Below are 18,414 nucleotides of genomic sequence, written 5' to 3' on the forward strand. Positions count from 1 at the left end.
TATTGGGCTTACTTGAAAAAGTTCTGGGTTTCAGCCAGGCTGTGGTGGCACACGCCTTTAATCCCAGCACTCGGGAGGCAGAGACAGGCAGATCTCTGTGAGTTCGAGGCCAGCCTGGACTATAGAGCGAGATCCAGGACAGCCAGGGCCACAGAGACACCCTGTCTCAAAAAACAAAAAGAAACAAACAAGGAAAGAAGTTCTGGGTTGTCTTGAACGGGTGGTGGTAGCTCAGGGTAAGGCAGCGTTCTGAAACAGTTGTTTCTTCCACCTTGGAATTTTTATAGTCCTCACAGGGAGACTTGAGTGCACTCACATGCCCACGAGTCCTCCGGTCTCAGCTTGGGGATTGCAAAGGCTGAAAAACTGAGTGGCCAAGGGCTTGTAGCCAAAGGAGTCTCTGGGTAGGAGTGTGTAGGTATCTGGCAGTAGGTAGGTGGTGAGAGTTTGGGGTGTTGGGAGAGTGAGCATCACCCAGGATTCTTGCTATGTCTTCTCCACAGAAGGATTTGGTGGCAGCGTTTGACAGCGGAGACCAGAAGCTGTTCTTCGATTTGTGGGAGGGACACGTTCCCAGCTCCATCAGAGACACTGACTCCCTGGCCCAGAAGCTGGAGTTCTACCTTCACATCCATTTTGCCATCTATCTTCTGAAGTACTCTGGAGGCAGGCCGGTAGGCTAATTTGGGGTTTGAGTCAGTCTGAGTTAACTAACAGGCCATCAGGGATTTCAAGGAAGCATTGATTTAGTTTTGTGACCATTTTATCACATTGCATCGTATGTCCTGATAAACACGATTTTTGGCTTCATTCTCAGAAGTTTATTTTCTAATTTATATGCAGATTTTGTAATTTCTGTGATGAAAGTTAAAATTGTTTTCCTAAACACCTCAGGTTCTTGGTAACTTGGTGGATCTAGGAAAAGGCACAGACCACATAGTTAAATGCAAGTAGTGGAGAAGTCGTGTTGAAGGTGCGTGGGCTGCTTGAATTTAGCTTCTGCTGCCTTTTCCTAGATGGCTGGAGATGTGGAAGGGAGCCCAGAGGGCTGGCGTGCCAAGCTCCTGTGGTAGAGGAGCCTTCAATTACAGACGAAACAGCAAAGGACAGAGAGCTGCCATTTGGTCACTCGTTCCTGTGGGAACTCACTGGAGTGTCAGGGACACCAGTGGAGGGTGCAGTGCTGAGGGGTGGCTTCCCAATGCCACCAAGTGGCTATTCTTGGAAGGCTGCTCCTCTAAGGGGACCCGCGGGGCGGGGGCAGACTCTCTTTGGTGCTTGTTATTGTTTGTTTTGTCCCACCTTATTTCTGTTTAAACGATTTCCTATTTTGATGGAATATGAAAGTCAGTGTTATCTATTTTCTAAGTCCAGTGCTCAGAAGAGGACCTCATGGCCTAGGTTGGGTGGGGTGTGTTCATAGGAAGAAGAAGAAGGCGGGGTCTGTGTGGTAGAGGAGAAAAGCACCAGTTCTAGAGCCTGAAGTGTCTACCCTGAAGCCAGAGAGGAAAAGTCCTTGAGTTGGGTTGTACATGGAACAGTGATGGAGGGGTCCCTTGAGTTGGGTTGTACATGGAACAGTGATGGAGGGGTCCCTTGAGTTGGGTTGTACATGGAACAGTGATGGAGGGGTCCCTTGAGTTGGGTTGTACATGGAACAGTGATGGAGGGGTCCCTTGAGTTGGGTTATGCATAGAACAGTGATGTGGATGTGGTCGATCCTTAGCTTCATGAAGAGAAGGTGAGCCCTCCTGTTTCAGGAAACTACAAAGACGTGTCATTCTCTTTAGAAACCTCTCTGAGGGCAACATGGGAATGCATACAAATGTTTATATATCTGGAAGGTGGAAGCAGTGATGGGTACCTCTCACTAATTCTCTAAAATGGAGAATTAGTCAAGTAGATTATGACGGACAAGGTGACATTGGTTCTGACACTGAAAATGATGTTCATGAAACTTTTCAAGGATCTGAAAAGATGGTGCTAGTGATATAAAGGAACATGTGAACTACACATTGGTCCTCTGGCATTCCTATGTAATGTGACGATAGACACTGGAGCAGTGGGCCTTGCCAGGCCGGACGGGGCAATGCTGGTGACATGGCTGGAATTTAGGGACCCCGCAGAGTGGGCAGGGTGAGCAGGAGGACTGAGCACTGAGCCAAGGACATGAACACGTGTTCTCCTTCTCCTAGGACAAACAGGAGCTAGATGAGAGGATTTCTTATTTCAAAACCTACCTGGAAACCAAAGGGGCTGCCCTGAGCCAGACCACAGAGTTTCTCCCCTTCTACGCCCTCCCCTTTGTGCCCAATCCTATGGTCCACCCTTCATTTAAAGAACTCTTCCAGGTAAGCAGCTGTCAGTGGAACTTGTTGGAATAATCTGGACCACATTGTTTTATTGGTGGTTTCTTTTTTTTTTTTTTTTTTTGGTTTTTTGAGACAGGGTTTCTCTGTATAGCTTTGTGCCTTTCCTGGAACTCACTTGGTAGCCCAGGCTGGCCTCGAACTCACAGAGATCCGCCTGCCTCTGCCTCCCGAGTGCTGGGATTAAAGGTGTGCGCCACCACCGCCCGGCTTATTGGTGGTTTCTAAATGATGCTTTAAAAGACCTAAAGTTTATCCTCATTATTATTTTATTGTAGCCCTAATTTCTTTTTTTTTTTTTTTTTTTTTTTTTTTTTGGTTTTTCGAGACAGGGTTTCTCTGTGTAGCTTTGCGCCTTTCCTGGAGCTCACTTGGTAGCCCAGGCTGGCCTCGAACTCACAGAGATCCGCCTGGCTCTGCCTCCCAAGTGCTGGGATTAAAGGCGTGCGCCACCAACGCCCGGCTATGTAGCCCTAATTTCTATAGTTATTCTATTAAATGGTTGGGTAGTGTTAGTGTTTGACTGACTTTTTCCCATCCTATAATAGCCATGGTTGTATGTTCATGCACATATATGTAAATCTTTAGGGGACATAGCCAGACCTAGAAGCAGCCCAGTTAGATATCAGTAGGGACATGCAGAAGGAAATGGAACCGCACATTGACATAATCTTCAGTAAGCCAAGGAAGATACCAGAGAAGACACATCATATGATTCGCTTTACAGGTAGCAAAGTAAACAAACGTAGTTTTTAGCCACACATAGCCCCATGCACATACATCAGATCGGTTTTTTCATACATCATACAGTAAAATCAGTTTCTGGACAGGTGCAGCTCTGTGAACTGTAAGGTGTGCGCAGGTGTAACTACTGTCACCACCATCGAGATACAGAATTTTTGCACTGGTCATTGCTAAGGACTGCCTCTCCCTTTCTGCCAGGCAACCCCTCTTACATTTTATTTTAAAACAATGTTTAGATAGTTTGCATTAACAGACTTTCCTTGTGCCGTAAAATAGGATATTTTGTTGTCAACACCACGGCTTATTAACTTAAACTTAAGCATTTTACAAAACATGCTCACCTTTTAGGTCATACTGTTTATACTTTATAGATCTTTTTTTGTTTGTTTTTTGAGACAGTGTTTCTCAGTGTAGTTTTGTGTCTTTCCTGGAACTCACTCTGTAGCCCAGGCTGGCCTTGAACTCACAGAGATCCGCCTGGCTCTGCCTCCCGAGTGCCAGCTGCTGCCCGGCTCCACTTGTGTTTAAACCTAGCTAAGCTGCATGTCCCCTGTCGCCCTTACTGCTGCTCTGGAGCTGCCTGTCTGTGTGTTGGGAGTGATCTATCTTTCTCTCTGGATTTGAGAGTGTATAATTTCCCTTTAGTGGGCCCTGGTCACATCCTTCTCATCTCATTTATTGAACCTAAGTGATTGTTTGTGCCAGGTAAGCTTAATAAAGATTTAAAGAGATGGAAGGGTCTAGCCTGGTGGTACAGACCTGTAATTCCAGCTACCAGGAAGACCGAGGCAGGAAGTTTAAGGCTAGCCTGGGCAATTTAATGAGATCCTATTATCTCAAAATCAAAAGTAAAAGAAGTTAGGGACATAACTCGGGGTGGAGCTCTTGCTTGGCATGTAGAGTGCCCTAGGTCCAGTCACTCGGGCCTGGTGGGGAATCTAAGTTTGCAGACTTTGCGAGGGAGGGGTTGGGAGGCGCAGTGGGGGAGGAGCATGGAATTGAGCCCTGGGCCCAGTCCCCACATTCTTAGTACTCCTGCCATGTTTTTAGGGTTCCACTGAAGATTTTGAAGGGCCAGAGCGCTTAGTTCTGGAAAGACGGTCAAGCAGCCATGAGTGCCCTCTAAAGCCTGTGGTCTGCACAGAGCTGGCCCAGCTTCTCCAGGCTCTTCACACCTCTTTTTGGAAGAGTGGGATCAAGTACTCCTTAGACTCAGGAAGTGTTCTTCTCAAAGCTAGAAACATTAGAAGGAAAGGAAGGCATAAGAGATTCATGCTGGAGAGTTTGTATTCCAGCCTATCCATGTTGGTCGCAAGAACATTGTCAGAGAAGTAATTGAGTGGGAAAGACCTGTTTGTTGGTTATATAAAATAGTAACCAAAACCAGAACAGCTTGACTTGGGGGGTCCATGGGTACCAAATACTTTTCTTTTTTTGTTTTTTGTTTTTGTTTTTTTTGAGACAGGGTCTCATGTAGCCCAGGCTGGCTTTAAACTCAGCATATAACTGAGATGACCTTGAACTTGTGATCTTCCTGCTTCTACCTTGTCAGTGCTGGGATTCCAGGCGTGCACCAACATGCCAGTTTTATGCAGTATTAAGAATCGAATTTAGTGTTTTAGCATGCTAGCATTTAGTATGCTAGACAAGTACTCTGCCACCTAAACCACATTCTCAGCCCCTGTTTTGATTGTTTTTAAATATCTTTTTTGAGGAGCTGGAGAAATGGCTCAGAAGTTAACATTTTATTGGTTTTGCAGAAGACCTTTGGGTTTGATTCCCAGAACCCACATGGTGGTTTACAACCATCCATAGCTCCAGTTCCAGGGTATGTGATACCATCTTCTGATACAGGCATAAGACAAGCACATGGTGCACATACGTACGTGCAGGCAAAACACTCACACATACAATAAAATGGATAACTCTAATAAAAATTTAATGATGATTGGGCTGGTGAGATGTCTCTGCAGATAAACGTACTTGTTGCACAAGTGTGACAACCTGGTTTTGATCCCAGGGACTCACAAAACAGCTAGATGTGATTGCTACCATATGATGTCGGCATTCCTGTAGTGAGAATGGAGTGGAGACAGGAGAATTGCTCAGAGGCTCTCAGGTCAGCCAGCCTGGAGTACACAGAGTTGCAAGAACAGCAGGAGAGATTCTGTCCACAAAGTGGAAGGAGAGGACTGGCACCTAAGGTTGTCCTCGGGCCCAGTCGTGGTGGCTGGCACACACCCTTAATCCCAGCACTCAGGAGCAGAGGCAGCCGATCTCTGTGAGTTCGAGGCCAGCCTGGTCTACAAAGAGTTCCAGGACAACCAGGACTGTACATCCTGGTTCAAACCCTGTCTCAAAAACAAACAAAAAGTTGTCCTCTGACCTCCGTTCACCCACCGTGCTCATGTATGTTGCACACAAACAGTAACTAAAACAAACGTCTTGATTTACATTGTCCACGGCAGCACCTTCTCCTGAGACTCCTCAGGTGGTGGATGGACAGAGCCCCAAGCTGAAGCACCACTGCTTTCTGAGGGCAAAGCTGGACCAACAGGGTATCTGGGGATCCAGATGCCTGAGACCACATCTGGGTGATAGACCCCAGACCCAGGGTACTACCTTCTCGAGGGGGCACCCCAAGAACCCAGACTCTGATCCAGTTGATGCAACAGCAAGAGGTGTTTATTAATGTGGCTGTACAGTCGGGCAAACTCAGCTCCAAAGAGCAAGAGTCGCATCTTACTGCAGCCACATGGGGGCTTTTAAAGGAAAAACCCACAAAGGCCATAAGATTACAATTCCCATACAATTTCGTTTCACAAGATCATGGTCTGATCACAGAGTGGGTACAGTCACGTTCGCATGTACATTCTTTCTGAAACCTCCAGGGGGGTATCAGGGTGGGAGTGGAGTTTACACAAAGGTCACAGTGGTCCTTCCTGGAACACTTGCAACTATCCCAATCACAGTTGAGCACATCTCTTAACAGAAATCTTTTTACATTGTTACAGGGGTGGTTGAGTAATGGCTGAGTCAGCTTGCCCTTGGAACTAGATTTTTAGTTTCTCATTTCCTGGGGCTTGGGGGTGTAAGCCTGAAGGGTTAGGGTCTTTTATGGGCTGCTGTGCTCCTTGCTTTAAGCTCTAGAGAGGAGCAGCCTTCCTTTTTTCCCCAGCTTCCGATGGACCCAGATGGTCCTTGGCTTGCGTACACACCCTCTGGACATCTTCCCTCTGTGTCGGTGTGTGAGTTCCTTTTCACTCATCATATGGCATTGAATTAAGGGGCCACACTGTTGAGTACGCATACAGTTGATGTTGCCATGGCCCCACCCCAACAGCTTCATGTCCCAAGGTACCAGGCACAAGGATTTCAGCATGAGGTTTGGCAAACAGTACAACCCATGATCTCGTACATTACAATTTTTAAAATCTTGCAGCATCAGAGGATTTAAAGATCTTTTGAAAATAAGGGATTTTTTCTCCTCTTGTCTGTCAGTAGTGTGTCTAACCTGGTGGTGTAAGGAGTAGCAGGATGATGAGGTGTGGGGAGTGTGGAGAAGGAAGGGTGCAGACCTGGAGAGGAGAGTGATACGGATTTGGGTGGAATAGCTGCTTTTTTGTGGAATTTTTGCTTTAAGTGGGTGATATTTTTATGCAAAAATTATCCCAAGGAAGTTTGTTACTAGGCCATGTGTCCCTTTCAAGCCAGACATGATGGTGCCTGCCTGTTTACCCAGCACTCAGGAGAGTCAGAAGTTCAAGGCCAGCCTGAGTAACATAGCAAAACCCTCAACACATATAAAGTGAGATGGTAATTATTTATTGTCAGACTTTTTCTTTCACAATTTCTATCATTTTCCTCCTCCTTTTGAGAGGGTGGGGGTGATTTTGAGACAGTGTTTCTCTTTGTGTAGCCCTGGCTGTAGACCAGGCTGGCCTCGAACTCACAGAGATCCACCTGCCTCTGCCTCCTGAGTGCTGGGATTAAAGGCGTGCACCACCACCACTGGCAGTAATTTATTTTCAAGGGCAGATGAAGCTAAAATTGTGTTGCAGTGCTCACCAGGGCACGAGGTGGTGTGGCAGGACCACTTCCTTCTTCCTGTCTAGATGAGGTCCAGAAATGACTCCCTTTCTTTGGGGGTTGTCTAGTAACTTAAGAGATAATTGTCTACGTCATATCTAACTTGACGTGCATGCCTAGACTGTACTGAGTTCATTGTGGTATTTCACCATATAAAATTACTATCATGCTTGTGTCTAAATTGCATGAAATATTCCAGTCATGTGGAAATTATTTGTCCCTGCTGTGGGTCCTTGAATTATTTATAAATGAATCAGTTACACATCAGAAAACCTGTTCTCCATGCTCCCCAGCCCTGGCAGGACGCTTCACGTTTGGTTTCTGTAACTGATGGGGCTATTTAACCCAACGCCCACAGCTTTGTTGGTACCGTGGCTGTTTGGTGAGCTGATGTTTTATTTTATTTTTTTCTTTAGGAATCTTGGACTCCAGACTTAAAGCTGAAGCTGGAAAAGTTTTTAGCTTTAATTTTTAAAGCCAGTAACACGCCAAAACTTGTAACCATCTATGTATCCTTTTGTAGTGAGTGGGGACCCTGGGGTTATAGCAACAAGGCTGGCTTTGGGTACCACAGACCAGCAAGATGTCCAAGATGGGCTGCGTTCCTATTTTCAAGGTGAACTGAGCATCTGTGGAGTTTTGCCATGACCTGGAAAGGGCTGACTTGCATGGATATCTGAGACTTGGCTGTGGTCTTATTTTATTTTTTGAAAGATATATTTATTTTATTTAGTGTGTGTGTGTGTGTGTGTGTTAGTACAGGTGTCTGCAAGGCCAGAAGACCGTGTCAGATACCTGGGAGCTGGCGTTCAGGACAGTGTGTCACCTGACATGGGTGCTGGGAACTGTACTCGGCTCTCTGGAAGAGAAACGAGTGTTCTTAACCATTGAGCCATCTTTCCAGCCCTGTGGTCTTATGTTGGTGTGACCAGTCTAGAAACTGTCTTGGTAGGGAAAAAAGAAAAAACTATACTCTTGAAAAAGATCTCCTTGGGAAAATGGTTACTTTGCAAAGGGTCATTGAGTCATTTAGGAGGTCTCCAGGTCGTGGCGTTTGGACTTGTCATTGAAATCTAGACTTCTTTTTTTTTTTTTTTTTTCTTTTCCAGAACTGAGGACCGAACCCAGGGCCTTGCACTTGTTAGGCAAGCATTCTACCACTGAGCTAAATTCCCAACCCCTAGACTTCTTTTTAAGAACTGTGTTGCATAGTTATATATTATATAGTTTACCCATCATAAACCAGACACAGTTGTATTATCCCAATCTTATTCCACTGGGGACACTTTTGAGAGTACAGAGGGACAGTGTCACAGCTATATATAAATGGAGCCCGTTCCAAGAATAGCAGAGTACTCTGTCACCCCTTCCTTTGGAGACCGATTTGTTTCCCAGTGGTTGTTAGTCTACAAGAACATGTGTCTTTTCTTATTGGACAAGCATCTATTCAAAGTTTTCTCATATGAGGCTGGAGGATGTGACTTGCTATGCACAAGGCCTGGGTTTGATCCCTTACCCTGGAAGAAAAGAAAAAGGAAAGGAGAGGAAAAAGAACAGAAGTGATGGTAGTCCTGGATGTGCTGCTCTGAATGTACAGAAAGTCGCTGAAATAGACATTGTGAATAGACCCCACACAGCATGTGTGCATGGAGCTGTTAGCAGAGAAGGAAGAAATCCTAAGAGAAGGCTTGCCTCTCATTGTACAGACACATGGGAGCTAGGGTTGGAAGCCAGGCAGCCCGGCTCCAGGTGCAGCCTTAGCCACTGTCCTCCCAGCCCGTGTCCTTGGGCTGAGGCTTTAGAGCCGCAGTGACAGTCTTAGGGTTCTGGGTTCAGAGAAGCGTGTTGGGAAGGTTTTGCCGGCAGTGCAGAGGCCTTCCTTAGGGGCAAGCAGGCCGTGTGGAGGCTGTGGGAATCTGCAGCACGTGACCTCATGGGGGTCACTGATGGAGCGAAGGGGGGCAGTGACTAAGCAGCGTGAGGAACTGTTGTCTGGTTGTTTTCAGCAACCTTTGGAGCTCTGGCCTCCACTCTCGTGATCAGGCCCTTCCGTCAGCCTCCGGCCCTTCCTTTATCAGCCCCACAACACCAGCTGCCCCAGGGCCCTGTTTTCCTGAGCTGCTTTCTCGTCCCAGAAGGAGAACGGACAGAATAGCAAAGGTAAATCATCTTGATTACAGCTTTCATGAGAACAGCTGCCAGCTCAACTTCTAAGCTGTGAGAAGAAACAGAGATGGAGAAAATGTGTGGACTTGGCAAATGAGGGCTTCCAAAGTCTAAATATTTACAGAGTCCTTGTGATCCTGCTCCGTCAGTTCGTGAGGCCCACTCTTTAAGGATGGCTAGTGTGTCGCCATGTCCAGCATGTTAGATAAGTAAGGAATGGAGGAAGGGAAACAACTGAGTCACAGGCTGGTGGGAAGGACCTGCGTTGGCTCAGGAGGAGCACACAGCCAGCATGGGGAGGGAAATTATTTTAATTGCTCAGCTTTCACCTCCAGTCAGATGCAGTACCAGTTTTAGACAGCATTTCCATTTTTTAAAAAACATTCAAAATAATTCCAGTCTTGAGTGTTTACATGAAATGGTATTTTTTTCCATGGGCAATAATTTTTACCGGAGCATTTCATCTTTCAGGAAGGTGAGAAAAACTGGTTAATATAGCCTCAGTGGCTTTAGTTGCAATGCTATGCCTTGGTCTTGTCTTAGATACTCTGTTTTGGAAATGCCTTCAGTTGTTGGGAAGTGTTTGTGATGAGCTTCATGCTCCTCAGGAAGGCAGGGTCCTCAGCTCCCCGAAGATGGAGTTTCCCACGTGGAAACTTGGTCCATGAGACAGCAGCGCTGCCCTGTCCAAGAAGAGCAACGTCACAGGATTGAGAGTCCTGCCCTGGCTTTCTTGTGCTTTGTTTAAGAGAGTTAACCTCTTAAAAAGATTTTTATTTTATGTATATAGGTGTTTTGTCTCCACATAAGTCTGTGTACCACATGTGTGCCTGTTTCCCTCAGGTGCCAGAAGAGGGCACCAGATCCTCTGGAACGGGAATTACAGATGGTTGTGAGCGACAGGTGGGTGCTGGGAATCAAACCTAGGCCCTCTGGATAAGCAGCCAGTGTTCCAGCTTGTGAGCCAGAGCTCCAGCACCAGCATGTTTTTTTTTAAAGGAAGTATTAGTAAATTATTTAATTCAGCTTACCAGGGAGGGCAAGTGAGTGATCATTTAGCTGTGATGCACATGGAGAGTCTGGTAGGTAGCATGAGGCAAGAAGGTTTTGAATGTTTGGTTTTGTCCTTGGTTTCCTCATGTGTTAGCCATCTTCCCATCATCACAACGAAATCAATATTGGAGGCAGTTCACTTACAAATAAAAAGTGTTGATTTAGTTCTCAGTTCTGGGGGCTGCAGTTCCAGATCAGGCAGCCTGGTTGCTTTGGGTCTCTGGTGAGGGCCCCTGATGTTAACAGTAAGTGACGTGGTAGAACACTCCACTTACATCATGAACCAGGAAGCAAAGAGAAGAGGGTTGGTCCTTCCTAAGGTTCCTGTGCCTCCCCAGTAGCACCACCCCGGGGACTAAGCCTCCAACACATGGCTGTACGGGAGACCCTCATCCAGACTGTTGGATTGTACCCCAAAAGCTAAGGACCATCTCACCATGAAGACACATCATTCCATCGCCGAGAGCACCCAAAAGCTTACTTGTTCTAGCATTGCTCAGGAGCCCAATACGAGAGATTCATCTAAGATTCAAGGCAAACCCAGCTCTGAGCTCTGTAGAATACACAAAGTTACAAACTTACACAGTTGCAGAATGCAGGCAGGATACAGGTTCCTAACCCAAAAGGAAAGGACAGGAACATAAAACACAGCAAAACACCTGAAGCAAGAGCCATGCCCAGCAGGGCGAACTTGAAATCCTACAGCTCCTAAGTCCAGCAGCGGGGCTGTTTGGTGGGATGTGGACTCCTCAGCCTTGCCTCCGCCTGTGGCTCTGCTGGTGGCGGCCCGCATGGCCACTCTCAAGCTGGCTGCGCACCCTGCCTGCAGCTTCCGGAGTGGGTCTCGCACGTTGCTGGTACCCTTCTCTTGTGGCTTCAGTGTCACTGCTGGAGCTTTGTAATGAACCCCTCACTGGGAGTCGCTTGCAGGGACCCCAACCCCAGCACACTGCTTAGCCTCCTGGGCTTGCCTTTGAAATCTCAACCGAAGCTGCAATGACTGTAACTCTTGCATACTGCCTGTAAAAGCTTCCTGTGGATGACATTGGATTCTGCTGTCAGAATAAAACATTCCTGACCCCTTAGAACTTGCATTTCAGTCATCCGAATGCCTTGCTGGCTGACTGCAGAAATCACAAGGCCATCTTGAGTGGATAGGGCATCCATAGGTTTGGTTTGGTTTTGACAGTCTTGAACGTAGCACAGGCCGGGCTCCCGTTGCTCTTTTCTGGAAAGTCTTTTTGAAACCAATTTATATTTCTGAGTCTGTGGTAGCCTCGCAGATTTTTGCAGTGTCCTCCAGGCCTGTTTCCAGTTTTCTTGGTACAGAGGGCTTGATACACTTAACCTGAGTTTAGATAAAGGGCCAGACACATTAAGCTTCTCTTTATTCGAACTAATTTCTTTACCAGCTAAGATAAGTCTTGGCCATATGTCACTGCATCTTTTCCTGGCCGACCTTTTGCTCTTGATTCTCATTGAGGATTTGGTTAAAAATAGCAATGCCCATGCCATGGCCTGAGTGCCCTGCTGCCTTGAAGTCTTTGCCAAGTAAGCCACCTTTCAGACTGGCTCTCTGACATGATGTACAGAGGACAGCCTTTTCTCCAATCCCTAGAAGAATTCTTTTTTCCTTCTGGAAGCACACAGCATGGTCTTATTGTTGTCTGTGATTGTGTTTGCATGGCTCACCCATTAAACTTGGTAAATTCCAACTCTGTGATAGCATTTGAGGATTCCTCTAGCTTCCTCCTCCAGACTCTTCTACTAGCCCCCTCCCCCCCCCCCCGCCACACACACACACACACACACACACACACACACACACACACACACACACACTCATCACCAGGTATGGTGTAGTCAGCAGCCCTGCATCTAAGCGCCAGTTTCTCTTGCATATCCCAAGCCCAGTGGTTCCAGATGTGTGACTGGTTCTGCCTGAGTGCTCCCACACTCAAGGCTCAGAGTGGGCAGGTCTGGCCGAACCTGCATGGAGGAGCAGGAATAGAGATGTGTCTTCACAGGGCCAGCCTAGAATGTATGTCAGTCACTAGTGGGCGCTGCATAGCTGGCACACAGCCCAGGAGCATCCTGGGAGCGCCGCAGCACCCGAGGCTCTCTGCCCGCTGCAGGGGTCGGCAGGGAATTCCCGACTGTGTTGTCACTGCTGCCTGGCCTCAGTGAGCCTTGGCTTGTTTTTTGTTGGGTTTGGTTTTGCTTTTTGTTTTTGAAGACAGAGTTTCTCTGTGTGTTCCTGGCTGTCCTGGAACTCGCTCTGTAGCCCAGGCTGGTCTTGAACTCAGATCCACCTGTCTCTGCCTCCCGAGTGCTGGGATTAAAGGCGTGCACTACCGTACCCAGCAGCAGTTGATATCCTTAAACGTGGTCGAGCATTCGGCTCTTGCCCTGCTGCTCCTGCAAGTGCACCTTCAACCCACAGTTCGGTTGCTGCCACTGTGTGGGGGTCACATTTTCATTAGCTACCCATGTGACAGTGGGCATCTAGGCTTGTTCCATTCTTCTGTTACTGTGAATGCAGTAGCAGTAAACCAGATATGTAGGTATTTTTGTGGTGGGACAAAGAGTCCTTAGGGTATATGTCCAGGAGTGGTAGAGCTCGGTCATGTGAACTTTGCAGGGAACCTCTGTCCTGCTTTCCATAATTGCTGCCCAAGTTCACATTCCCGCCAACAGTGAATAAGAGTTCTTCCCCATATCCTTGCCAGTATTTGCTGTCAGAAATCTTATTTATTACTGCCACCATTTATGTGGTGGTGTGAAGTTTCGTGGCAGAAGGCTTGGCAGCCCCAGAGAAGAGCACAGTCACTTGGTTTCTGGGTTTGCTGCCACGCCTGTGCTTGTGTTTGGCTTCAATGTGGACTGTCTTCCTAGAAATGCTGCAGCAGCTCCACCAGCAGCTGGTGGAGGCCGAGCGCCGGTCCATGACCTACCTCAAGCGGTACAATAAGATCCAGGCCGACTACCACAACCTCATCGGGGTCACAGCCGAGCTGGTGGATTCTCTAGAGGCGACAGTCAGCGGCAAGATGGTAAGGAGCTCCCCTTTGTGTATTTCTGAGAAAGTGCATGGGGCCTGGGCGGCACTGCTGTGGGGCTCCTGGCCCCTCACTGATGGAGCCGGTCCTGCATTTCAGAAGGCCAGTGTGCCGCAGTGTGCCGCAGTGTGCTGCAGCGTGCCGACACTTGCAGGGTTTTACCTGTGTTCTGAACACATGCTCTTCCTTGCTTTCAGTTTCTGTCGTATTTTTCTTTAATGTTATTATGGGCCCAGTGTAGTGGCTCCCACTTTAATCACAGCATTGGGAGGCAGAAGGAGACACAACTCTGTGAGTTTGAGACCAGCCTGGTCTACCTAACAGGTTGTAGGTTAGCCAAGGCCCTGTCTAAACAGAAAGAAGAAAGAAAGAAGGGAGGGAGGGATGGGGGGGGCAGAGAGAGAGAGAAACCCCAAAACTAAGATGAATGGAGTTCAGAGAAGTATCTGGATACTGAGTCAGCATAGGAAGGTCCATTGTTTTACTGTCGTCCCCTGGCAGGGCACTGTTCTGTATACCACATAATTTTGTTGTTGTAGTTACCTGGTGACTTATGATACATGGCTAGTGTTAAGGATTAGGTAAAGGGGACTGGAGAGGTAGCTCAGAGGTTAAGGACCCAAGTTTGACTCTAACGTCACTCTTGGAGGAGACGAACTGTGGTCAGCCATGAATACACACATAGAAACGCAAATAACACAGAAAGACTACAAGGAAAAATCCATACCTCCCTTTTGTCTTCTGTCCTATTAAAAAATAAGTTTCCCCATTCTGGGTGTACCTCTAGCAGCCAGGAGGATGAAAGATGAGCCCATAGCTGCTGCTACTGACTTTGCAAGCTGAGACTTGAGCAGACATCAAGACAGAGATGCCAAGGGACCTCAGGTATCAAAGTGGGGCTAAGGAGGTGGCTCATTGATGAAGAACACTTGTGCTAGGCAGGACAGTGCACACCTTTAATACAGCACTTGGGAGGTAAAGGCAGGCGGATCTCCATGTGTTTGAGGCCAGCCTGGTCTTCAGAGTGAGTTCCAGGACAGCTAGAGCTACACAGAGAAACCCTGAGGAAGAACACTTGTTCTTGTATTGGACTAGGGCTCAGTTCCCCCTGAACCCACATAGCAGCTTCCAAGAGTGGTCTGGTGCCTTCTTTTGGTCTCCTTGGGGACCAGGCATGTATGCAGTGCCCTTACATGTAGACAAAACATATAAAATACATAAATCTTTTTTAAAAAGATGGGCAAATGCATTTTTTTTTTAATTTTAATTTAGATTGTTTTCTGTATAGGTGTTTTTCTGCATGTGTGTTTATTCACCATGTGCATACCTGGTGCCCACGGAGGCAAGAAGAGAGGCATCCGATCCTGTAGAACCAGAGTTACAGGCACTTGTGAGCGCCCTGATGTGGATCCTGGGTACTGAACTCGGATCCTCTGGGAGAGAGCAGCAAATGCTCTTAACTACCAAGCCACCTCTGCAGCCCCATAGCTTGTCTAGAAAGATGTGCTAAAGACAAACAATTTAAACAATGCAGAGGACCCCACCACGCTTTTATCTCCTTTTTGACATACATGTTAACATGTTTTTGTGTGTGCATATATTTGTGAGGATGTTTGGATCCCCTGGAACTAGATTACAGATAGTTGTAAACTGCCATGTGAGTGCTGGGAATCGAACCCTGGTCCTATGGAACAGTAGCCAATGCTTTTAACCACTGAGCCATCTCTCCTACCTCTGTAGTCAGTTACTTTTATCTCTTAGGTCAGTGTGTTAATTCTTCCCCAGACGTCTGAGGTTGTGGTGTGGTTACTTTTAATTGTCCACTTGACACAATCTACAGCCACCTGAGAAGAAAGTCTCTGTGAGGAATTGTCTGGATCAGCTTGGCCTATAGGCATGTCTGTGGAAGATTATCCTGATTTAAGTTAAGTGATTGGAAGATCCAGCCCACAGTGGGCAGCACTATTCCCTAGATCTGGATTCTGAACTGCGTAAGAATGGAGAAATCAAGCTAAGTAGTAAGCATGCAGCATGCATTCTCTCTGCCCTTGACTGGATGTAACTGGATGCTTCAAGTTTCTATTAGTGACTGTACCCTGGAGCAGTGTGCTAAAGTAAACCCATTTTCCCTTATGTTACTTTTTGTAAGTGTCTTAGTTAGGGTTTCTATTACTGTGAAGAGAGACCATGACTATGGCACCTATTACAAAGGAAACATTTAATCGGGGTGGCTTATAGTTTCAGAGGTTCAGTCCATTATCATCATGGCGGGGAGCATGGCAGCATGCAGGCAGATGTGGTGCTGGAGGAGTAGCTGAGAATCCTACATCCTGCAGGCAACAGGAAGTTGACTGAGACACTGGATGGTATCCTAAACATAGGAAACCTCAAAGCCCTCCCCAACAATGACACACTTTCTCCAACAAGGCCACACCCACATCAACAAAGCCACACCTCCTAATAGTGCCACTCCCTGAGATTATGGGGCCAATTACATCCAAACTACCACAGTAAGGTATTTTTGTCCCAGCAGCAGAAGCTAGAACAGGATAAAGTGTAAGTTACTCTCTCTAGCGTGGCTCTTTCATCAGCTCACCTACAGGAAGTGCTGAGAGGTAGCAGGCCTTAAGGCCCTGTGGCCAGGTGGCATGCCTTTCACCTGATGGCCTTTCCTTCTTGCAGATCACCCCCGAGTACCTGCAGAGCGTCTGCGTCCGCCTCTTCAGCAACCAGATGCGGCAGAGCCTGGCACACAGTGTGGACTTCACAAGGCCTGGGACGGTGAGGCACCCTGAAAGAAAGGTGTCCTAGGTTTGTCCCCCCAGACTTAAGGTGAACTTACTAAAGAGAATGAAAGCCTGTGAGAAAATGACATTCAAGAGACTCTGAAGCACTTGTCTTTGGTGGTCTGGAAACTTCTAGAAGGAAAACAAAGCTGTTTTTGAGAAGGATGCAGTTGAGGGTCAGCCCTTGGGGTGAGCAAGGAGAGATGTTGTTGTGATCCGTCAGAGCAGCTGCTCCTGGGCACTGAGGCCTGGGAGTCAGGAGGAACAAGCAGAAACTGCTTTGTCCTTTAAAGAACTCTTAGGGCTTGTCAGTAAAGTGCAAACATGAGGACCTGCGTCTGATCCCTGGAGCCCGGAGCACTGTTGACACCCAGTGCTGGGGAGGCAGAGGCAGGCAGGTCCCTGAGGCTCGCTGCCCAGGCCGTCTAGCCTGCCAGGTGAGCCTGAGGACAGTGAGAGGCCCTGTCTCAAAGGAAGGTAGATGGTGCCTGAGGATTACCTACCAAGTTCGTTCTCGGACCTCCACACATACATGCCCACAGACATGAATGTACTTCCACATGCTTAAACACGTATAAGAGAGCTGGAGGGGAAAGACTGAATGCTTTAAGACAAGATTGTTTTTAACTTTTTATTCAAATAGCAAGGAGCATGGGGGTCTTTCTTGACCAGCATTTATCTGCTCCCTTGTGTGTGTCTGTGTGATTCCAGTGTGTGTGTTCCTGCCGTCTCCCATGTGTCTCCATGCACACATGAACATGTGCAAACACAAAAGGTTTATCAAGCATTTGTACATAGTTGTCAGGCTGGTATATATTTACTTTTGCTTTGCCTTGTTTTGTTGAGACAAGATCTCGTGTGACCAGGCCAGCATTGAATTTGCTGTCTTGTTGATTAAATTCTGATCCTCCTGTCTCTAACTCCCACGTTCTGGGATTACAGGCATGGTAGACCACACCTGACTACAGTGTGCATTTCTTTTCTTTCTCTTTTTTTTTTTTTTGGTTTTTCGAGACAGGGTTTCTCTGCGTAGTTTTGCGCCTTTCCTGGAGCTCACTTGGTAGCCCAGGCTGGCCTCGAACTCACAGCGATCCGCCTGGCTCTGCCTCCCGAGTGCTGGGATTAAAGGCATGCGCCACCACCGCCCGGCTTTTCTTTCTCTTTTAAAGATTTATTTTGATACTTTTAATTATGTGCAGCATGTGTGCATGTGGCTATGTGCATATGATTGCATACAGGCCAGAGGCATTGGATCCCCATAGCTTTTCAGCGCTGGGAACCGAACTTGGGTCCTCTGGAAAAGCAGCAAGTGCTCTTAACTGCTGAGCCATCTCTGCAGTCCTGTGTGTATCTCTGTCTTGACTGTGTCAGTCTCTTTGTGATCCCAGCACTAAAGAGGCTGCAGCAGGAAGGATTATAGCAAAACTGAGCTCAGCTTGGATTGCACAGGGAATACGAGAGGGGCATGGGCTGTAGAGGAGACTGTCTCAAACCCAACAGTTACCCAGTAAGTTGAACGTCTGTCTGCCTTCCTGTCTGGCTACCTATAGCGGTTTATCTAATCTGTCCATTGCCATTCACCAGTGGAGCCAGTACTGCCCTGCATAGCCACCCGACTCAGTGGCCTGGGGGCAGTGGTGCGTGAGTCATCTGGACTCTAGCTCCTTTGATCTGGACCGTTTCCCTGGTCTTCTCTTTGGCTTTCATTGTGTTGACACTTGAGGGAACTATAGTCCCCTATAGAAAAGCAGACCACAGCTGGGCTGGGCGTGACGGCTGGGTGGTGGCACAGTTAGTCTTAGCACTTGGGAGGCAGAGACAGGCAGATCTCTTGTGAGTTCAAGGCCACCTGGTCTACAAAGTGAGTTCCAGGACAGCCAGAGCTGTTACGTTGAGAAACCTTGTTTCAAGGCCCCCTCCCCCAATCCCACAAAGAAAGCAGAGAAGACTATATTCTCCTTGTGTTTTGGGGTTGCCTTGCGATTGGGTTCAGGCCTTGCATCCCATGCTGAATGTTCCCAGGGGAATGGCATACTCTTCTAGGACAGCACACCTGGAAATGCACACTGGAGTCAGGACTTTCTAACCCTGGAAGGCCACCAGTGTCCCCAAGGACATCCTCAAAGTTCAGGAGCCACCTGCGTCCTG

General features: G+C 47.5%; 1 protein-coding gene across 9 annotated transcripts in view; it reads left to right on the forward strand.

Annotated features, from left to right (window-relative positions):
- Armc9 (armadillo repeat containing 9) overlaps positions 1-18,414 on the forward strand; it is a 137,885-nt gene that overhangs the window by 10,618 nt on the left and 108,853 nt on the right. For 7 of the 9 annotated variants that reach the window (XM_076549500.1, XM_076549503.1, XM_076549504.1 and 4 more), the window contains exons 4-9: positions 504-674; positions 2,196-2,351; positions 7,619-7,711; positions 9,338-9,362; positions 13,317-13,474; positions 16,163-16,261. In XM_076549500.1, coding sequence (XP_076405615.1) covers positions 504-674; positions 2,196-2,351; positions 7,619-7,711; positions 9,338-9,362; positions 13,317-13,474; positions 16,163-16,261 — 702 coding nt within the window. The remainder of the gene's footprint in view (positions 1-503; positions 675-2,195; positions 2,352-7,618; positions 7,712-9,337; positions 9,363-13,316; positions 13,475-16,162; positions 16,262-18,414) is intronic. The other 2 variants (XM_076549501.1, XM_076549502.1) reach the window with 1 other exon arrangement.

Source organism: Peromyscus maniculatus, chromosome 13 (assembly GCF_049852395.1).
Source record: "Peromyscus maniculatus bairdii isolate BWxNUB_F1_BW_parent chromosome 13, HU_Pman_BW_mat_3.1, whole genome shotgun sequence".
NCBI classification, from domain to species: Eukaryota; Metazoa; Chordata; class Mammalia; order Rodentia; family Cricetidae; genus Peromyscus; species Peromyscus maniculatus.